General features: G+C 30.1%; 1 protein-coding gene across 1 annotated transcript in view; it reads left to right on the top strand.

The window, feature by feature from the left end:
* The window catches only part of LOC137931744 (uncharacterized), a 96,599-nt gene that overhangs the window by 56,905 nt on the left and 23,352 nt on the right, over positions 1–16,342 (top strand). The window contains exons 3-4 of the mRNA XM_068775239.1: positions 4,224–4,249; positions 7,156–7,192. Of these exons, the coding sequence (XP_068631340.1) occupies positions 4,224–4,249; positions 7,156–7,192 (63 nt within the window). The remainder of the gene's footprint in view (positions 1–4,223; positions 4,250–7,155; positions 7,193–16,342) is intronic.

Below are 16,342 nucleotides of genomic sequence, written 5' to 3' on the forward strand. Positions count from 1 at the left end.
AATCTTTTACACAACTTACTAACGTCTCTGTATATTGTTAAGAATTGTATCTCAATAAACACGGAATTCCGTAAACTGTAGTCTTGCGAACTTTTATTCGTGTAATACAAACCAAAAAGAGTGTACTACAGAATGTAATTAATTTTAGATGCGAAGTAATTTTCACAGGAGTCCAATTAGGATAAAAGGGTCAGTTCAAACAAATAGTTGTGCAAAGCAATTTATTTGAAAAATCTAGAGCATTTTGTTGTACATGCGACGTTTTACTAACCTAGCTAAAGTACATTTTTTGTTTAGTTTACATAAATAAATTTAAAACTATTACTTATGTTGATAGAGAAACAAGAAAGTTTTTGCTAGATTGTAAGCATACACACCTCAAGTAGAATTTCGTCTCTTTGCATGTCGGAACAAGCAGTGCAGATTTCGACCTCTTAAAATATTATCAGATAACCTTGATTGACGAAGTCAAGCTGACTTTAGTTATTCACTATCGAAAGCAGATAAATTTTCATGGACTCTCACTTATGAATTAGAAACCCCCATTTTTAGTGACGCTGTCGCAAGTCGAATCTCCCGCGGACCCACGTGAGTGGATCAGTACCAGTTTGAGAACAATTGATTTAGATAGATTTCGATTAATAACATCGATATTATAATAATAATTTACACACGTTCTTTTCACTTGTGAGTGGCTGTGAGAGAGTACACGTGCATGAATTTGTTCCTTCTTTGATGGTGAGGAAAGGAAAAGTAGGAACGTAGTAGTGTGGTGTATATGTAACAGACTATTTACAATTCATGATTTTGATGCTAATGCAATGTTACTAATGATGTTCAAATTTAGGTCGATATTCGGATTTCACTTTAAAAGCGCAAGAATAATTTAACTCTAAAAAGTATTCTGATCGTAATGGTAGGTAATATGGAGAGTTATCACGTGAAAGGTACATACTCCAGGGTTACAATATCAACTTAATATGGTATCTCAATTACTATGCACAAAATAGGAAGGCATAGATTCAGGTCAAGCAATTGTATAGGGACGAAATTTTTTATTACACCATTTGCCGCGCGTAAAGTATATATTCAACAAATGTGTTCTCGTTCAATAGAGGATCGTGTGAACATGTCTTTATGGCGTACATTTTCTGTGTCACCGATTTTATTGTGATGGACCGACTTTTGTAAGGCATTATGTGTTATACTGTTTCGTATACGTTTGCAAATATGCCAGGCAATTTTTTTGTTATGTAACGATTTAGTATTCATGAGTAACAAATAGTAAAACAGCAAGGCTATTAATAATGATGTTAGAGTGTACAGATGTACAAAATTTCGAAACATTCATAGAGCATTCACAACGATTTTAAAAAATACGAAAGCTTTTAGATGATTTTAAATGAAATATATTTTCGTTTTATTACATCGTTTAAAAGTTTCAACGACATTTACAACGTAGCTTTCGGGATGAGAATTTAAAATAGTTGTTTATTCAGCGCTTTACAGTTATGTTGGCAAATATGCCCGTGAAGCCACAATACCACGGCACTAGAGCTTAATGACTCTACATTTTCTCGGTCAGCGCTTTTATTGTAAAGCAGGGGTTACTGGGGCACTCATATTGTACTTTGTTTTAAGCATGTCGTATAATATCGCTTCTAGTCTGATCAAACGTTATCTATTTAACAACATATCTAAAGAGGTTTATTTAGTCAAAAAGGAGATGGCGAGTTTTTTTTAATACTATTTACCCCGGAAGATTATATTATATAAACAAATAAATGTGAAATAATTTTGTGATCCATAAATACTGACTGATGCAACTTTTCAAAGACATTATAATTTTGCAGCGCGTGAATTGACAAATACGCAAAATGAAATCTCAATAAAAAAAATAAATTTTTATCCTTAAATTTTTTCAAATTTCTGCGCCAATTTTCAACAAAGTATTAGCAAAACTTAAGGTGAAAATCAGTAAAGTCATTCTAAACTTATAGCTTCATTTATATACGTTGTTTCAGATATATGAAGCAATCTATAACTTTTACACGAGGAAAATACAAATTAACATTAAATTAAGAGATGAACATTAATTATAGTAGAGAACGGTAGCCTGAAATTATCAGAAAATGACGGCCCCTCCGGCGCCATTTTGCTCTCTGATATTTTGCGTAGTCAGATATATCAAGATCGTCGTATAAAAAAAGCAGTATAGTAACGTCGTAACAAATAGGTTGTTTTAATCACGTTCGAATTTTGTTATCTCCATCTTTGATGCTATTTTATTTTCGTTCTACATTGCGATCAATCGCAGACTTGGAAAATCATAATTTGTGCTACTTTATTGTAAGTAGCTATGTATAATTAAAGTTATGGATTTACACACTTGAACAAGATCGAGGCCCGGCAATAAAGTATAAAAAATTTAACAATTTAAGTTCTCTGCACTCGATGTTTTTTTTTAATCAAAACGAATTTATTTAGACTTTACTCTTTGATTAACATAATACTAGAAATACACCAGCGTATATGAGCAGCGCTAGCTTAGCGGTTGAAGACTGAGAAAAACGATCGTTGGTCGCAGGTTCAATTCCCAGGATACAATACAATAGTACGTACATCCACACTTTGTGCATTAATTATATAAGATTGCCACTGCTCACAAACAAGATTCTAGAGATCTGCAGCTGCGTCCCTATAACCCCTTGTGAAGCAGAGTAGAGTAAAAAAAAATAGTTGTCGATCAATAATAGTTCTCTTAAGCTTTCCAATGTTGAATAAATGAATTTTATCTTTATCTTATACCCTCTGCATATCATAATATCACACTGTTCGCCAACCCGCCTTTTAAGTGTGGCGAATATGACATATCTCCCCATAGATATCTTTGAGTGAGGTCTATGTCCTACAGTGGGCGAAGATTATAGATTATAGACATAAAGTCTTTATACTGAAACAACTAGATGTATGTCACTACGAAATACGGAATTTCTTAGTTGATTTAAATCAGTCTACCCTTTTTTTGCACTTTTTAAAAATAGGTACATTTATAAATAATAAGTACATTTTACACTATATAAAAATAACAGTGTGTATTCGAGACATTAAATACATGTTTCAATAACCTTTTATACTTATAACGATAACATTAAAATGCCATGGGCTCTAATTTATTTATAGATTCACCAACACATGAATAGATAACTGTAGTAACATATTTCGTGTCCGCTTGTAACCTAATTGAGCAGCGGTCCCGTTATGCGACGATCGTTTCTATACAAACTATATTTACGTGATAGCCTCTAGTGTACTCGTACCATTTATTCATTATATATCTATTTATGACGTAGCATTATTAGGTTTTGTTATCACATCAAACTATATACGTTTTACTTTTATGTTATTTATATTCACATTTTATTGTAACAAATTTTCTTCATTAGTTAATTTAGTATTTCGTAGAAGAAATGTGTACGTATTACTCGTATAACTCTCTTCAGTATCTTTAAGAAAAAAAAATACAACGTTTGATATTGAGAAGCTAAAATACCATCAAAAGCATTAATGAGTTATTTCAATTTACCCGTAGAGAACTTTATTGAAAACTTCAAGTAACTAATGATACCGTAGATATTCTTTTTAATTTTTAAACTTTACCTTCTTTAGATTTGGGTAACATTACACGACATTTCAGGTCACAGACGTCCACTATAAGGCATATATATCTATAGGGGTTATACTATAATGGCCACGCTTGGCAAGTGGGTTGACGATCGCAATGTGCTATTATGGTACGCAAAGGACCCCTTGTGTCCATCATTTGGAAACTTGTTTGTGAGCAGTGGCAAACCTATATAATTAATGCACAAAGTATGAATTATAAAAGATTGTATGCCAGGAATCGAACTCGTAACCTACCATCGAAAGTCGGTCTTCTACCGCTGAGATACCGCTACTCGTAGCACTGCACACTAGCCAGTACACTGCGCCCAGTGTAGAGCGTTTTATTTAGCAGTAAGGCAAATAATTTTTGTATTATTATTGTTATCTATACAAGGTAGGCCATTTAGAATAAAACGAGGAACTATTTTAACGAAAATTTAAGTAACCTGAGAAATTTTGGACAATGCGACGATGTGTGCATATTTCAATTTCAATAAAATCTATTTTAAATAATACAGAATTGATATAAATTCAAGCGTACCTTATGTTTGTTTCAGAGTCGAGCGAGGGCGGCAGTAAATCGGTAAGTTTAGTGAGCTCGTGTGATAACGAAGCTCATTTGCACAAAAACGAGGTCGTCGCGTGGAACGAACGTCAAATTATTGCGCAATATTTTTACGATGATTTCGCACATTTGTCCTCTTTATAACCTAGAGATAATGAACATGTTTACTATTTTATCTAAGTAATAACCTTTCCATAAACACTTCAGTGAAAAAAAAAACTATTATTCATTATATTTGTACTTGCTCCGATTTATTGTCCCTAATAAAAATCTTTTATTACAAATTGATTAATATATTTAATAGTATTTATTCAACCTTTGTATTCTATCTTTGTTACTCTAGTTCCCTATGATGAATCTAAAAACTAAACCTTAACTTAACCTAGAGTTTTATAAAGTGTTTATCGCGGAACCTCGGGGTTCTGTGGAGATCACTCAACAAAGTAACTTAAAAAAAGGAATAAAAATTTAATGGCACAACTAAATTCTACTTACTAATTTGGATAGTCGGTATAAATGCGACAATCCGACGTCACGAATTGTAAAGGAGTCGTCGAAACAATTTTTGTTATCACTTTTAAATTTTTTTTTATTAAAATAATTGTCATTTTTGTTTCATATAATGTGTTAGCAGAATGTTATAATAAAATCATACAATTATAACAAACCACGAGTTTCACTATAAAAGTGAGTACCAAAAAGGATTCCACTCATCAAAAAGTTTAGGAAACGCTGAATTACCTCATAATATCAGACTGGTCTCTCTTGACTGCATTTATGAACATAATATTTAATAATAATTATATTCTTTTCATTAGCATACTGACATGGTTTAATATTCAATAATTTATTTTAAATAATTTTTTTATAGTTAACTAAAGTTATTTGACATTTTAAAAATATACAAATCATTAAACAAGACAGATTCTTTTTGCTACTCATTTATTAATTAGTTGTACTATCTGATTACTAAAATCTCGCTCTCGTTGGCATTTATTTTCTGACAAAAGAGGTGACGTGTTATTCTCTGATGCTTTTACTATATTAGACATAGCACATAGATAATATTTTTTATTGGTTGTAGGCAAAGCATTTAACGTCTGTCTCGCCTGATGTTAAGCCATGAGATGTCTATGATAGTACATGCTTGCCTAGAAGATACTTATTCATTCTTCACAAAGATTATTTGTGAATACTTTTTTCGTTGTTTTCTATAAAAATCTTTTTAATTCAACCACTAACTACAGATATAGCATAATTCCATTTTTATATCAAATGAATAGCTTTATGTGAAAATGACAAACATTTGAGGACGAGATATTAACAATTTATTTTTCATCAAAACATTCTAAATATTCAAAACGCGCGCTTACAAGCCTTAAGTATGCAAATGGGATTCTATTACTTTGACGTTGGCCGCTGACATAGAATATATATTTAGATCTTATTTGGCAGAGAGTTGTTCAGGATTCAACGCGAATATATAAATATTTCTAGATATTTGCGTTATTTAGTCAGTATTCTACGAGCGTAGCATTTACATATGAATATAGTTGTGTACAGCATGCGGTAACGAGAACTAAAATATTGTTGTAATAGTTTTCGGTTTGTCTTGTTGTTTAACCTTTTTACTACGTATTAGGGATATAGCGCGAAGTTATAAATTATATGACATTTACGTTTTATATAATTTGTATAAGCTGATTACGAAAGAAAAATTACGAAAATCTTTGCATATTTGCTAACAAATAAAGAAATTTTTGTGAATGCATAATTAAAAGGATATTTGTTTTAAATATTTTTACTCAATTTTTGCTCAGTGTTTAAAAAAATCGGTAATAAAACGGTTAAGTTGTGAAGCGAAATAGAAAATACAAAGGACTTCTTGTCTTATTTCTTCATCTTTTCAGCTGATAGACGGCCACTTGAAGGCATAGGCTTTCCACAAAGATCGCGATGATATTTGGTCTTCCGCTGCTCGTATCCAGTCACTTCCCTCAACCTTAACTATGTTGTCGTGGTCACAACCTGGTGTACCTGGTGGTGACCACTCGCGAACCTATTGGTCCCAAAGGACATCGGTCGCACGGCCGATATAACACATGTGCTAATTTATACTTATTTAATAATTAAAGACAGATACAAATAAAATACAATTCATCTGCAATTACATTTAATAAACTGGCTAAAAATTAAAAAACAAAAATTTATTACATAGATTAATCACTTAAAACAAGCAAATATTTATGAAGTAGTAATTTTGGTGTTTCTTTTAAATTACAATTTACACGTTTTATAAAATTAAATGTTACCTATTTTAAGTTATTTAATTCATTTATTTCATGTAATTTTAGAACTTAGTTGCAAGTTTTTATATTAAAATTTAAGATTTATAAAATTCTAAACCGTTAAATTTATTATGCTTGCTTTTGTTAGTTTATTCTTTAAATTTTGATTACACTTCTGTTTAAAATAAAACGTAGATTAACAGAGGTCCATGGTCTACGAAAGTGCTACGGATTTCGTAGCGGCCATAAAGTAATTTTTTATCAAGAAGCATTACAAACCAGATAGTTTTTTCTGTTAATTTTTAATTTTTGTTATTTTAGTATAATTTATGTCTTGTTCTATAGCAATTATTTTAAAGCAATCAATTTATTTATTTTACTATTTCATTTTCGCTTCTTAAAATTTAAAGTTTAAATGAAATAATTTTGTATTATTCAAGAAACTAATTAGTAACTTTTGAGAGACGTTGCTAATTATAATTTGTTGATAGAAATATTTTTTTTTCAGTATTTTAATGTTGTTAGTCTATCGAAAACTGGCAACAGATTACATTTTTTTGTCTCAAGACTGGACGTAGTTAACGTTATGTTACAATAATATGGACTTTATTATACATGCAAATGTTTATTTTTTAGGATATTCCAGTCGAGCAATTGGAACAGCTAAAATTGGGTAAGTGATTTTTGCTTCTATAATTAATGTATTTAGTATAATTATCATATTAATCGGGGGATTGCTACAATTGGACATAAGTCTCCCCCACATTCTATGTATATATTATAGGAACAACACATATATAGATATTATGATTTATATTTTATGTATATTGAATAAATTAATATATAACATTATAAATAAGGTTATGTATGAGTATTACTAGTGATCATCTTCTTAATGGAAATTTTATGAAGCTAAAAGGGTAATAGTTAATTACAAATCATACACTATGTAATGAATACGTATGATAAGTTAAATAAAAATCTATAAGCTCTTTGTACTGTCCCTTTTTAAAGTAAAATTAAAAAAAAATACTCGTGGCTTACAGGTATATCCTTTTTTTTTATAAATTTGGTATATTAATTTTATTGCATTCAATTCTCCTTGTATATAATAACCATGTTATACGCTTTTTCTAAAATATCAATGTAAAGTTACTATAATAAAGGTTTCAATATGATTGTTGCATTGAAATATTAAAATATGAAATAATATATGTTACTAAACCGATAGATAAAAAAAATACTTTAATAATTTAAGCGCTTGACCAAAATGGAGAAATAATAAAATAATCTCTTCCGAATTGATATATTAATGATTTATACGAAACTGACAAATTTCTAAAAAAGTATAAAAGAGAAAAATACAGCCAAATAAAATGGGTCAAACATGGATATGACATTAGTAACACGCTACAAACTGGGGCGCCTCTGTGACATCTGATACAACGCAAAAAATATTTACTTTTGATACCCTTATCCGTTACAATATTTGTAACATTTATTTAGTCACTTTCATAGAAAATATTTATTTATTGTCTGCGATAAAACAACAACTACAACTTACGTAAATGATTTTATTACCAAGTTATAAATATTCGTTGATACCGTATTTGTTGTTATACATTTTTTATAGTGTAAAGTTAATACGAAAAAAGACATAGCTTAACTATAGCACGTGCGAAGTAGTTACACGTACATACTTTTTGTAAGTAATGGTTATTTATTAAAGTATTAAGTCAACAAACAAATAGATAATTCTGAGACTTTTTTATGGATCAGGTAGTAAATAACTTTTAAGTATCTCTATCAAGTCATTCGAGTCATAAATTTTCTTATAAAGATACTTTAGTATACATTTTAAACATTTTATTTCCTTAGCACTGCTTTATACATCGTCACGTATGATCAAAATGAATATATACGCTAAACAAAAAAACAAAAATTAGTAACAAAACATTTTGCTGTTTTGATTACAATAAAAAGATTTAGAAACATCTGGGATATGTACTACGTACTACTGTGTAAATTTCCAACATCAATATGATGTACTAAGATTTCATTATTACAATAACTAACCAAATTCGGCGTTCTTTTGTTATAGTAGCTAAAACAAACCGAGACTCAATCCCAAAGAATAGTGTGCCGTCACGTGCGACACGTTGCTTGAAATAATTGGATCTGTTGCCTACACGAGCGGGTGTGGCAGCCGAAAAAGCAATTTGAAGCTCTTTTACAAACACACCGAAACTCTGTACAATGTGTACGAGATAACAGGAGTTATTTTGTTTACAGCCCCTTTTTTATATTTGTTCAACAGTTTCCTTGTTTTGTTTAAAATAAAATAAGCCTTATTCGCTGACCAAGTAACATTTATATAAAACGAGAAAAGTGCACAAAATAAAACGAGTTATTTACTGCCTCTCTATCTGTTTGTTCTTCATTTTACTTGATTTATTGTAAGATAAAATTATATAAATCTTTATTTGATGACCAAGTCACAATAAATTAAAAACATAAAATAATAAGGGAAAATAGATACAAATTCGTCTAAAAAGTGAGTAATGTGTAAGAGTAGATGATTAAGTAAATTTCTAAAAATGATTTTTTTCATAGATTGTCATATAATATTGACCTATCGGAAGGAGATACGTAGAAGAACGAATTATTCAACATAGCCAAGTAGATTGGCGGCGAGAAGGCTTCGTAGGTTAAAAAACCGGTTGCTGGTTCTGGAGTAGAGACACAGACCGGAAGTAGTAGCGTAAGAAGTCCATAAATCGAACGGAAGGTCTTTTCGAAGTCTTCGAAAGACGTTGGTTGCAGTCCCAATTGGACATAATAAAGATAGGTCTATATGCTACAGTTGACATAATGACTTGTGTATTATACATTAAAAAAAACTTGGTCATTAATTAAAAATATATATCATCACATTGTTTATAATCACACAACGACAAATTTATTATTTAAAATATAATAGAAAAAAATATCGATGATGATCCGCAGAAGAACCACGGTCAACGACGTAGGCCGCAAAATTATTCGTCCGAAATGGCAGTTGAGGCCGAAAGGTTCTCGATTGGCGACCACTAACCGATAAATGCTACATGGGTAGATCCTTCACTAGGTAAACCGACCACATAGTAAAAGTTGCCAAATGTTGTTAGATGTGGGCAGTGCAAGACCGGTCGTCATCCTGGCTACATTTTTGTTTGGTCTTTTCCTTGCAGTGGACGTCTATCTACTGAAAAGAACAATATAAAAAATAATAGTTTTTTTTATGTCCATATCTAAAGCGGCAAATATTTTTTTAGCATACATTCTCGCAGATAATTTTATCCTGTTTACATTAGCATACAGCTCCAGTGTTCATACTAGTTAGTTTGTTTGAAAGCCATTTAGACTACGTTTTCCGACGTAGATTGCACAAAGTTTATAATACTTTTAGTTAAGCGAGCTTTACTGTTTTAATACTTATTTATTCTGTATGTTAAATTTAGGTGACTAAATTTACACGAATAACGCGTTAAAAGATTTTTTTTTTTCTATTTACATTATGTTACGATATTATATTTACATTGAGTAATTTAGAGAAAAAGTGTTTCCAAATAGCGTTTTGTTTGTTTTAACGTTTAACATAACATTTGTTTTTTTTTTAAACCATAATAGTAGCTTGACCTAGCTTTGTAAGTCACTATATAGGATGAATACTTATGTAGTGATGTAAAAATTTTAAACGGGTGAATATGTAGCTATATATATAAATATTTATATATACTTATGTATATATACACATATATATTCACATTTATATTGATATAAATTGTAAAGCTTTTAAACTTACGTCTAATCAATCCTATATAAAGTGATTGCACTGAAATTTGTATTATTATTATTTCAAATTGAAATGCGATAAGCCAATAACTTTTGGCAGTATAAGGTCTGCAAGGATTGAAAGTAAATATTGATTAATTCTAGAATAAAATTTTCTGAATTTTGAAAATGATTTTTCTTACAACATAATAATTACTTTATTATTTGCGAAACCAATGATTTTTATACGTGCCGTAAAATAATGGTCAGCAAGCTTTTACGCCTATAAACAATCAACCTGAATATTGTACTCACATATATTAAATGTCACTTGCTTGGGATATTTAATTAAATATAGCAGTCGAATTAAAACTTAACCCAGATCTACACCCAAATAGAATTAAATAAAATCCCTGAATACCGACATCAGAAAATAAAAATAAATAGACGTATTGTAGTTTTCCGTTACAATCGGGTCAGTGGAATCGATGACATTATCGGTATTAAACTTCAACACCTGTTGACCTAAACACGCCTGCTTTGTTACGGTAGCTTTTTTATTATTAGAAAGTGTGCAGGCTACCTGAATAATATAACACACTAAATCACCTGCTATTTCAATATAAAAATTTATTATTGTTACATATTTCTTAGAATCACTTAAGCCTGAGTGATTTTAAATAGATGTAAAAGCTTTAACACTATTTAACATATAGATGAGCCACTATATATTCATCTCTTTAAAGTCTACACTTGGAAAGTAGCACCTCGTATATGTTACAGCTTATTTTAAATTACATATCTGATACATTTTTTCACCAGATAAGTACGTACCGTAATAAACTTACAAAATATATTACTCAACAACGCTTTTACTAGTAATTGTAATTTTAAGGTTCCATATTAAAATAAGTATTAATCAATGGTGCCTGAACTTGGATTTATATTTTTATTGCAGAAACTATCGACTAAATTCATAGTAGTTGTCGGATTTTTAATAAAATCAATTAATTTTAAATTAAACCCTATGAATTGTTATAATAATAATCTAGTTACGTAAGAAAAACCGAAAATTAAAAGTATGATATGAATGTACATAAAACTTGATATAAATAAATTACAAAATAAAATAAAAAAGTAAACATGTTTTTTGAATATATACAGTTCAAAAACTTTTGTTAAAACAGATTGTCTATTTTTAGATGTAAGTAAACTACTTTGTATTCAAGCGTGGCAGCCTTAACCATCGGCTCGGGGACAATATTGAGTTCAGTGTTTGGAAAATATTCGTTGGAAGGCTTTTGGTGTTTTTCCACCCGCTAACGTTACAACGTTCCGGGCGAAAAAGAAAAACATTTTCTGCAGTCATTATTCCAGGACATCAACAAACCGTGCTCGCAAGTTACATGCTATATATAATTACTAACTCTTTTCTTGTTTTGTAATACGTTTTAAATATTTATTAAACGAAAATCGTATTACATACACTGTCAAAGATTTTTAAATTACAATAAAATTTGAAAATGAATCGCTTTAGGTTTATAAAGATATTTATGAAATTAATTACTAAAAAAATTTAATTTCTTGTGGATTTTTCTCAAGCGAATGCGCTTTCGAAACTACTGTGTATTAAGTTGAACAATGCCGTTATATGGTTGTTCTTTAATAAAAGTTTATATCGATTTGATCTCTTCTGTTACTATTATATTGTTGCGTACTAGTGATCATTATAAATTATCCTTAAGGCTTGAGAAGTTGTATCCTAGCTGTAAAGCACTAAGACGTAACGATCGTAGATATAATTCACATTATATGCATTTATTCTATAAGATTGCCACTGCTCATTAACAAGTCTCCAGTGGATAGGCAGCAGCGTCCTCTGCATATCATAATACCACGCTGAAGTCATTATTATTTATACCTCTGTAGGTGGAGATCCATGCCTTGTAGTGGGTGTCTATGGGCTAAAACCACATCGTATGGTTCCTTGACTACTTTTTTGCGGCCGCCTAAAATATACTTAAAAAAGGCTATAACAATAATTTAGAAACCTACTTCATAAGTGAAATATTAACGGTCATGTAGTTAAAATCATTTACCAAAGAAATATAGAGTATATAATATTATGTGGTGTCTACTTTCTTTTACTTATCTTTGTTAATAAAATAAAATAACCAAATGCAAAAGTTGAAGACCGCTTGTACAATCGGTCTTGGATCTCGGTCCTTGAGAAGATAAATATGTTATAAAGTTGTGTAAATTAAAACACGTTTCTAACTGTCAATTATTTGCCATCAAAAAAGTATGTTAGGATTTAATTAAATAATAAATATCGTATACCATATAGCATTACAATAAAAATATAATCACATTATTATTATTGTTGCAAGATATTAAACAGAATTTTTTTTTATCCATTAGACTGCGACAGGCTTTTATCTTTTGACAGTATGAAGTTAGTAGCATTCTTGCTCCGCTATTTCGTCCGTAGGGGCAGACTGCTTAGTAATGTATTTTATTACTTTTATGTTAAATTTATTTGTTCTAAGTTTATACATATAGCAAGGACATGCGAGAAATAGAACTTATAATCCTATTAATTTCTTTAAAAGTGCCTGTACAAAAACTAACCTAAAAAGGCCCTTTGACTTAGTTTAAATTTTGTATTCCTAATATTATTTGATTCTTTTTGATGATAAGTTTGTCTACCGCTGTTATATACGCTGTTCAAAAATAATACAAATTTATCATATCATACATTTATTAATACATTTCTATATTTATTATTATATATAATAATTTTACAATAATAAATAGTAAAGTTTAGAAATTTTAGTTTTTTGTTTGTATGGACATTTTCGTACCCATATGAGTAGGGTACAAAGTACAAAATGGAAATATTCCGGTTCGTACAACGATCTACTTTACGTACAGTAAATTATTAGGTTACCGATTGTCGCAGTTTATTTAGTGTAAGCAGGTCATTGTACGTTTGTTTAACTCGAGCATAAAGGTATTTTGAGGTTCCTTTAGGTTACCAAAAAATTAATGAAAGTGTATATAGGTGCAATAGTTAATACACATTATTATCCAAAATAAAAATAAAAACTGCTACAACACATGTTATTCTTATGACTGATATTGATTTTTCTATTGAAAAGTAAATCGATTTTTTTAAATATATTTATCTTGAAATATTTGTTTTATTGTTAATATTATTAGGACTGATGTTCCACAGACATTAGCGTCCGTGCCTTTGTTTTACATTCACTTTTAATATTTCCGATTTATTTATTCACGTTTTTGCACGTTACAGTGTTTTTGTGAAAAATTAAGTCTTTTAATCCATCTTAACGTCGCCCTAACTACGTCCTGTTTTTAAGATTACGTTTCGTAATCCTATATAAGTACTCAATATTCATATGTATGTTTAATAAACGTTTAAGATTGGCTTAGAGGTTATTAACTCTCTCTTCTTCTATTGAAGTGAACGCTGATAGGTTTGCGGACTGTTACAGTTTCGTCGAAATGAGTTTGCGGAAACAGAGTGGCCGCGAAATATAATAGACAATTTACAGAGAATTTATATTTATTTAGTCTAGATTAGACAAAACATTAAATGAACAAATGTTCTTTATAAACATCCCCCAATAAATATCTAACATACAAATGTAAGATACACATTACATATATGATATAGATATAAGTTAAATTCGATAACGCAAGTTTTTTTCTGCATGCATTTTAATATTTATACGGTACATAAATTAAAACATTTATTTTATTTTTGTCTATCTGTCTGTCTGTTCGTTCCGGCTAATCTCTAAAAGGGCTGGACTGATTTTGACGAGACTACTGACAGATAATTGGTTTAATACAGAGTAACTAAGGCTTCTGTTATTTTGGAAAAAGGGAATTATAAAAAAAATAACTTTTTAATCTCCTATTCCACGCGGAGGAAGCTAGTTTATTTATAACTTTTTTTTTTCAATTAATGCACAGCATAGTCTGTTCAAAAATCAGTTGTTTTTCAAATAATAAATATAGATGACATAGTATCGTCGTCGATAAGTATTTTAAAAATTTGATTTACTACATATTAAAAATTATTTATTGTTCACTATCTGCCTCTGTAGACTTTTTACTGTCAGGACTTATTGGCCTGTAGTATTCCTAAACAGTTTCAAGGTGATGACTTTTAAAAGGGTGATTTAAAATAGCTATTGCTTTTAAGCTTTTTCCTGACAAATGAGTAAGAGATTCAGCTCTAATCTTTTGTACCTTTTACCACCCTTTATATACTTACATTAACAACGACTCGTATGAAGTATTTATTGAGTAGTTGTAAACAAAAAGAATATTAATATAAGAAATAAGTATATTAGAACATGAACAATATATTAGATATTTATAGAAAGGCGGCAAACCGCAACACTAAAGCTTCCATTCGAGTAAACATTTCAAAGCTGTAAGCTGTGAATGTTAACGGTCTACCATGCCTAACGACTTCATATAGTACTTGTGTTTGCTCAGTGAACAACAAACACGGGTGATAACTACTTCTGTACGAGTGGTTTGGGCCCGCCTTTGTTTTAATACATCGCGCAACGGTCTAAATTTATAATAGGTCGGGGAAAGAGTTTATCGTGCTTTGTACAAATTCTTTTTTTATTATTATTATGGTATATCCTCTTATAGATATCTTTGACAGATGTCTATGCCTTGCAGTGGGCGTCTATGGGCTCAAACGAATATTATACTCTATTTACCACTTATTGTGTTTATTAAAACAAATACACGTCATTTATTTTTCCTGAAACCGTTGTTTTTTTTAATAGCGTGTACTATATATTCACACTATTAAAAATATACTAAAATTTCAAATACTGAAATCGATTTGAATATCTGTAAAGAGTATATTTTAATATAGTTTGTTTTAAATAGCATGATCATGGTAGATAATTTACAGCCGAATTTTGTGAAATGATATTTCAATCGGAAAATGTGGTTTACAATAAATACGTCGCTGCGTACCATCATCCTGTTAAAACCACAAGCCACTATTATACAAATTGGTTGGGAAACAAAGTTCTTATTACAGAGCTTATTATCGTGTCTCTTATAGCCTTATTTCATTAGAATGCAAGAAAAGCGTGTAAATAAAAGTACTGTGAATAAATTATTACATGAAATAAAACGACCCTGTCCTTCCCAAAGATAGGGGTACGAGAGACCCCTTATAGCGGCGGCCACAAAAAAGACCTTATTCAGCTTATTCAGATGATTTCTTTGTCTTATTACTTCGCAACTTCACCTTGATAGTTCCATCAGTGTGTTAATTTCAATAGCTGTTAGACGACGGAAGTGCCGCCGCAGTATTGCATCAGCTTTCTGCAAACGTTATCTACAGGGTGATTAGTTATAAATGTAAAACCTTTAAAGGGGTAATTGTATAGTACAGTACAGCAAAAAGTGTTAAAACTTCAAGCAGCAATGTATTTAATTATCGAAATTAGCTAAACGAGAAAAAAACAGTGTTTTTAAGAAGGGACCTCAATTTTGGCTTTTATTTGGTGGTCAAGTCTGAATAGGTTGCTATTACGAGGAAATTACAAAAGCTAACATTACTACTACTTCGAAATTATTTATACAATCACTATGTACAAAATGATCACACTGAAATATGTAACATTATCTAATGATTTTTTTGTATTTGAAATTCGACAGTTCAATTGCTTTTGGCAGTATAAAGTCTGCAGAGACAGATAATAAACAATAATTAATTTTAATATGTAGTAATCCGAGTCTTTCACTATATTATTATTACGTCATTTTTATTTCTAAAACCATATTTGAATCAAGTGTACCATAAATCAATTAACAGCAAATACATACATTCACCATTTTAAGGTGAATGAATCTGTTTACATTATTTACATCAGTACTTGTTAACACATAAGTTATATTTTTGCTATCAAAACCAAAACACGTAAAATAAAACAGTCGAAGC

Source organism: Battus philenor, unplaced genomic scaffold, assembly GCF_028537555.1.
Source record: "Battus philenor isolate CCGP_79_NKW_IND1 unplaced genomic scaffold, ilBatPhil1.0.hap1 SCAF_8, whole genome shotgun sequence".
NCBI classification, from domain to species: domain Eukaryota; kingdom Metazoa; phylum Arthropoda; class Insecta; order Lepidoptera; family Papilionidae; genus Battus; species Battus philenor.